This window comes from Mus pahari, chromosome 7 (assembly GCF_900095145.1).
Source record: "Mus pahari chromosome 7, PAHARI_EIJ_v1.1, whole genome shotgun sequence".
Lineage (NCBI taxonomy): Eukaryota > Metazoa > Chordata > Mammalia > Rodentia > Muridae > Mus > Mus pahari.
Window position 1 is genome coordinate 55,806,679 of NC_034596.1, and position 7,417 is coordinate 55,814,095.

The 7,417-nt window shown below is 38.6% G+C and overlaps 1 protein-coding gene across 16 annotated transcripts in view; it reads left to right on the forward strand.

The window, feature by feature from the left end:
• Window positions 1–7,417, forward strand: part of Mia2 (MIA SH3 domain ER export factor 2) — a 91,100-nt gene that overhangs the window by 72,086 nt on the left and 11,597 nt on the right. For 10 of the 16 annotated variants that reach the window (XM_021201361.2, XM_029540564.1, XM_029540565.1 and 7 more), the window contains 4 exons: window positions 163–198; window positions 1,745–1,812; window positions 3,803–3,885; window positions 6,109–6,237. In XM_021201361.2, coding sequence (XP_021057020.1) covers window positions 163–198; window positions 1,745–1,812; window positions 3,803–3,885; window positions 6,109–6,237 — 316 coding nt within the window. The remainder of the gene's footprint in view (window positions 1–162; window positions 199–1,744; window positions 1,813–3,802; window positions 3,886–6,108; window positions 6,238–7,417) is intronic. The other 6 variants (XM_029540566.1, XM_029540567.1, XM_029540568.1 and 3 more) reach the window with 1 other exon arrangement.

Below are 7,417 nucleotides of genomic sequence, written 5' to 3' on the forward strand. Positions count from 1 at the left end.
TGTGAGTGTACTTGATCACGTGTATGCATGTGAGTGTACTTGAACTGCTTCTTCAGAGTTGTTGGAGAAGCTTGAGTTTATAGCTTGTGCACTAAATTTTAGTGCTGGGAATGAATGTTTTTTTTATTTATTTAAATTTTTAAAAATAACTTTATTTTTTAGGTTATTTCTCATGAAAAAAAAGCACATGATAATTGGGTAAGTTTTAAGTCCTCCTAAAGCCCTTTGTCAAATTCCTTTTAGAAAATATACTAGTCATTTTAGATTAGGGAAAAATATAGACAGTATTTAAAACATGATCACTTCTTATTAATTTTACTAATTTTACCAGTGATGAAAATAATAGTAGAGACCACAGGATGCACTGAGAAGTGATTATCTTTCATTTTGTACTTTTCTTCCTGAATGCACTTAGTAATAAAATCACATAAATTATAAATTCCTTTTAATGGAATCCTGGGGCTTGGAGAGATGGTTCAGCAGTTAAGAGCACTGCTGCCCTTCTGAGGACCTAACCTACATTTAGTTTTTCTGAGCATGTCAGCTGGCTCACGAGTGCCCGTAATGTTAGTTCCAGGAGATCCATTGTCCTCTTCTGCTCCCTTGGTACACCTCCACTCACATGCATGCACATACAGCAAACAGATCATCATTCTAGTAATTCCACTTATGTCACATTCAACCAGAGTACTTGTACTTATAAAACTAAATACAATTTAAAACAGTTCAGTGAATTGTTACATTTTACTTGCTAATGTTGTTATTGGTATAACATTATTGGTGTAATTGTTTTTGTTCAAAATTGATTTTATGATTACATATTGGAAAATAATTTCCATAAAAATCTTTGTTGATAGTACTAAAATATACTTAAGCTTTGTTTTCTGTGAATGTTTAGTTTGTTCATTGGCTGCTGTCAGTTCTAACGTATATTTCACAGTTTTAAGTCAAAGCAAAATTGAAAATAGAGTTTATTTTATTTGTAAGTGGTTGATGGTTATAGACTATTAGCTTCTTTTCTACCTTTGTATGGTAAGCCACTTTTTGCATTTGATCCATTTAATATTTTATATATTCTGTGGCTAAACTGTAGAGTCCATAGAATGGTTGAAAAGTATGTAGAACACCATATATTTAGCCTTTGTTAATAAATAGACTACCAACACAGAAAAACAAACATACACACACACACACATACCACACATACACATCTCAACACAGAAAAACAAGCACACACACGCACACACACACACACACAACCACACACACTACTTAAATAGTATTTGTACATTGTTCTATACTTAATAGGTGTGCAATACACATTGATTGTATTTAGTTATTAGAAACATGACCACTGTTGACATTTTGTGAAACTGTTTGTAGTTTCCCAGAATTATGGACATAATGACCATGTATTTCCATTGACTTTCCTAAGCTTTTCTGCCAACATGCTTCTTATGATTGGATATGTTCATCATCAAATAATTCTAGGCCCTGATTTTTATCTAAATAGTAACATTCATTAACAAGTACCTGTTAGAGTCCATGTTCATGCTTTTGACTGGCATGAAACTCATTCCTCTATTGAATTAATTCCCCAAATTGAAAATCTTTTGCATTGAGTTTAATAGATACAGACTTATATCTATTTCCAGTTATATTATATGCTATCATGCTGATATTTCTGTTGCTCTTGGATTTAAGTTTATTTAGATATATTTTCAAGTGTACTATTTTCTTTAAGCTGGCAGCTCGGACTCTTGAAAGAAATCTCAATGATTTAAGAAAAGAAAATGCCCACAACAGACAAAAGTAAGTGTCCTTGTGGGAATATTTTAAAAGCCAGAAATAGTTTCTTCATTATATAATATTTGTATGAAAATAAATAAAAAATTGTAGTTCCCACAGAATCTCTTATGAAATATCTAGTTTTACTAGGTGTGAAGTTTTATTTATTTTTTGTTTGTTTGAAATGTTTTTTTAGTCTACTACAGTGGCACTTTTACAAGTTACACTGTAAAAAGTGTAACTTAAAAAAAAATTGCCAGGCAGTGGTGGCACACGCCTTTAATCCCAGCACTTGGGAGGCAGAGGCAGGCAGACTTCTGAGTTCAAGGCCAGCCTGATCTACAGAGTGAGTTCCAGGATAGCCAGGGCTACACAGAGGAAACCCTGTTTTGAAAAAGAAAAAAAAAAAAAAAATTAAAGAACTCCCAGTACCTAAACTACCAACCAAATTGTACACTGAGGAAACCATGGCTCCAGCCCACATGTAGCAGAGAATGGCCTTGTCGGGAGGAGAGGCCCTTGGTCCTATGAAGGCTGGATGCCCCAGTGTAGGGGAATGCCAGTGCGAGGAGGCAGGAGTGGGTGGGTGGGTAGGTAGGGGAGTACCCTCATAGAAGCAGGGGGAGGAGGGGATGGAATAGGAGGTTTTTGGAGGGGGTGTATGACTGAGAAAGGAGACAACGTTTGAAATGTAAGTAAAGGAAATATTCGATAAAACAAAATTAAGCCGGTATGAGTGGACAGAAAAGAGAGTGTGCGAAAAAAAGGATGTTTCTCTCCAGCACAGTGATGCTTAGAACTTCTCGTTCTTCACTGTGGGAGGGATAAAGTGCTTATTGTCTTAGCCCCCGGGTTGCTGTTGTTGGGAGTCACGTCGTGCAGAAAGAAAGTGAAAGCAAGAATAAAAGGAGAAGTAAATGCTTTTCTCAGGGGCAGTGTGAGTTTCTGCCTGCAGCAAAACTCACTTTAATCTGGTCTGGGTTCATCCTGAGAGGCGGGCTGGGCTGAAATGGAATGTGTGAGAGAAATTTGGAAGCCAGGACAAAATATTCTGATTGAGGCTCAAAGTTTAATGTAGGAGCTCAGTTTATATAGCGTGAGAAAAACCCCAGTCCCCATCCCCAGTCCCTGAAGGCACACGTGAATGTCCATAGGCGGGTCCAAAGGATGTTGTCTTCTGGGACATCAAATGGTCTTCTCAGCAGGCGGTGGAGACACAGTGACAGCAGAGCAGCTCTGACACATCTGAAGATTTCCGCAGGTGGATCTGGGCTTTGAAAGACAGCGATCAGTATAGACAGTAAAGCTTGGCAGATCTGAAGATTATAACCGCAGGTGGTCCAGTGGCAACCAAGAGCTGGGAGGCCCCAACAGGGCGTCAGTCTTCTGGAGTGTCTTCTGGACTTGCCTGCCAAACAGTACTTATAGCATCATTCAAAGCTAGTGTCTCTCTGCTGGCTTGTAGCTCAGAAACTAAAGTCAGATAGTTGTGTTATTCTAGGTGTAAGGTGTACTAATAACAATTGTTTAGAAATGTGACATTTAAGACATGAGGTTTAGAAATAAAGTAGTAGAGTCACTTGGTGGGATTTCCAGTTTCCCAAGGGCAGTATAGGTAACTCAGGGACAGGATCTGTGCTGCAGACCTGGATGCAGTCTGATTTTCATTTAGAATGGGTCAGTTAAACTCCATGCCTCAGGTTCCTCAGTTATAAAATGATATATTTGCATTGGTTCATCTTGAATGGTTCTCCTGCTTCAGAAACGTAGACTCTTCAAGGTAGCACTGCCAGTCTAATTGTAAAGAGCCAAGTAATTCCAAACGTCAGTGCTCTGACAGGAAGCCAGTCACCCTAGTCAGGGTGGGGCCGTGGCAGGCATCTGGGCAGGGCACATTAGGCCCTCTCTCTCTGCAGATGTTGAGCTTGTGAGAGCAGCTGGTTTGGAAGTGGCCTTTGCTTAAAATGTGTTTCTCTTAGATGTGTAACTAGAGATGTTTGTTCTTTATTTGCAGATTAACTGAAACAGAGTTTAAATTTGAACTTTTAGAAAAAGATCCTTATGCACTTGATGTTCCAAATACAGCGTTTGGCAGAGGTAGTTTTTTTTTTTAAACCCCTTGTTTGAAATACATATTGTATATCATATATATATATATATATATATATATATATATATATAGTATATATAGTGTACATTAGTGTAAGTTAACATTTTCACTTAACAGTACTTTGTATTTTGTAGCCAGTTTTCTATTTGAAACTATTTCATTAACTCTTAAGTTTCTGGGTTTTGTTTTGCTAACAATAATGAAAATGATTGGTAACTTCCTTTTTCGGTAGATCTCATGACAGATATTTAGTGTTGTCAATTCCTTGAAAAGCCTGGTGCTCTTAATAAAAATTCCCAGCAGCTAATTTTTGAGACAATGAATGAGAAATAATTGAGTGGAATGGTATTTTGACTGTTTATATATTAACAATACTTGGAAATGTGCTTGATTAAAGTGAGAATTAGCATAGCTCTTCAAGAAATTCCTGAGGTATTGACTTAAAGTCAGGGCAGCCTTAGTCTAAAGTGCCATTACTATAATTATCCCAGGGAGGGTTAGCCCTTTAAAGATGCAGTTGGTATCTCTGCCCATTTATTATTGAGTTAAACATTTGTAGAGTTGAAGTGGAATTAAAATCTTGTAGTTATGAAAAGAAATCTTTATAGATGGAATCTACTTTTAATGACCTTGGAAATCGTCAAATTTTGAGAGTCAGCTTTCATTAAAATGTAACTATGTCTTACATGGTAAAATATCAGATTAGTGTAGATTTTAAGTAGTAGGAAAGTTTGGAGTGGGACAAGTCTACAAGGGGATTTTAGTGTGGACCCAGGGCAGGTGTCTGAGGAGAGGTAAACCATGCTGGGGTCTTTCTGTGAACTATTTGGGTATAACAGGTACACTTTATAAGACTTACTGTGTTTGAAGTGTGAATTTCTTGACGTTTAAGTTCATTTTTTGTTGCTGTTTTTTGACCATTAGAAGCATAACCACAAGTTGGGAGTGATTAAGATTAAGCTCTTGGTCATCCGGAATACAGAGAAATTTATTGGATGCATGATAGTATGTAACTGAATCTTTTATTTATAGGGATACAAAAGCGACTCTGATTCTTTGGAGTATTTTATGTATTTATTTATTTTCAAATTCTGACTTTTACTAAAGTGTTTCATGGTTGAACATGGCCTGTCTGGCTCTGACATAAATTACACATTATAGATCTTCCCATTTGAAATATTGGGAAGGAATATCAAAATCTCCAGCCATCTGGGTGTAGTGGCAGACTCTTTTAACACTAGTGCACTGAGGAGAGGACCAGCCATCTGGGTGTAGTGGCAGACACCTTTAAGACTAGTACACTGAGGAGAGGACCAGCTAATCGCTGAGGCTGAGGCCAAGCTGGTCTACATATCCAGTCCTAGTGCCACATAATGAGACTGTTTCAAAAAACAAAACAGAACAACAAAACAAAACAAACAAACAAAGCACACCAATTTCATGCTCCCAAATCTTTCTATAACTCCTGAGTATTGATAGCGTCCTTGTTTAGCCTGTGCTGTTACTTACAGTAAGCTAACATTTTTGTTTTGTTTGGGATTTGTCTGTGGGTTGGTTTTTATGTACCATGTGTTCTGAAAAGTGCATTTATTTAACCACATAATATTTCTCTGGGAGCTTGTAACTTGCCTTCAGCATTGCACAGATAAAAATCACGACATTCAACACAGACAGAAATACCTTCACATTTTACAAATCATAACTCCCTCAGGGCTGAAGAGATCACTTAGCTGTTAAGAGCACGTACTGCTCTTCCAGAGGACTTGAGTTCGTTTCCTAGCACCCTCCTCAATTGGCTCGTGGTCCCTGTTAACTTGAGCTCCAAGGGATCCACTGCCTCTGGTCTTGTAGACTATTGCTACTTACATGTACATACCCACACATAGACAAACATGTATGTGCAAAGTTAAAAATAAAATAAAACCTTTGAAAACACCAGAATACTATTTAGCTGTATATATAAGTATAAAGTTGACAGAATTCAAGTTCATATATACAATCTGATGTTTTTAATTGACTAATACCTAATTTGTTGAAAAGCTTTGAAAGCCTGGTGGCTTCCTATTTTATTTAATCCTGTGTAGTGTTCAAGGCACAGATTAGACTTAACCTGACAGTAGGGTAACCTGAGGACAGTTGCTGAATGGATTCTAATGTTTTGGTACAGCTAACTGGATATGCATTTATATCTGCTGTTTTAATTATTCCAGAGCACTCCCCATATGGTCCCTCACCATTGGGCCGACCTCCATCCGAAACGAGAGCTTTTCTCTCTCCTCCAACTTTGTTGGAGGGTCCACTCAGACTCTCACCTTTGCTTCCAGGGGGAGGAGGAAGAGGTATATTTGTTTAAACATTTTTACTACTCTAAATTCCTTCCTTCCTTTATATTTTCATCTCAACTTACCTTTAAAGTCTACAAATAGTTATTTGGAAAATACAGGCATTCCTTGCACTTATCAGAGATTTCCTTTTTTTTTTAACTGGAGAGAGAATATTTGACCAAATACGGTGGTACACACCTTTAATCCCAGCAGCTGGGAGGCAGAAGCAGGAGGATCTCTGTGAGTTTGAGGCCAGCCTGGTGTACAGAGTAGTTTCCAGGCTATTCAGAGCTGCATAGTAAGATTCTGCTTCAACAAACAAACAAAAGCAAAACTCGGTAGCACCTTGTTCTGTTTTTGTCTTACAAGTGTGGTGCAGGCGGCCGTCCCAACTCGGACTGCAGTGCAGTGCAGGCGCTGGCTTGGTTAGGGTTTCCATTTTTGTGAAGAGATACTATGACCGAAACAACTCTTATAAGGACAGCATTTAATTGGGGCTGGCTTACAGGTTCAGAGGTTCAGTCTATTATCCAGGCAGGAAGCATGGCAGCATCCACTCAGGCATGGTGCAGGAGGAGCTGAGAGTTCTACATCTTGTTCCAAAGGCAACTAGGAGAAGACTCTTCTAAGCAGCTAGGAAGAGGGCCTGAAAGCCCATCCCTACAGTGAGTGACACACTTCCTCCTACAAGGCAACACCTCCTAATAGTGTCACTCCCTGGGCCAAACATAGTCAAACTACTACAGTGGCCATCCCTACTCTGGCACACAGTGTAATGCAGGTGGCTGTCCCAACTCTGACATGCAGTCAGTGCAGGTGGCCATCCCAATTTTTTTTTTTCTTTTTTCTTTTTCTTTTCTTTTTTGGCCATCCCAATTCTTAACAAGCAGTGTAGTGTGAGTGGCCATCCCAACTCTGAAAATACAGAAATCTCAGAGTGCTCACCATTTCTGAGTACTCTTTGGGTGTACTTAAAAAGTTGTGAATTTTGAAGCATCTCATATTGCAGATTTTAGATTTAATGATGCTCAGCCCTGAAGGTTTGTAGTTACAAATCAAAAAAAAAAAAAAGGGCTGGAGAGATGGCTCAGNGGTTAAGAGCACCGACTGCTCTTCCGAAGGTCCTGAGTTCAAATCCCAGCAACCACATGGTGGCTCACAACCATCCGTAATGAGATCTGACGCCCTCTTCTGG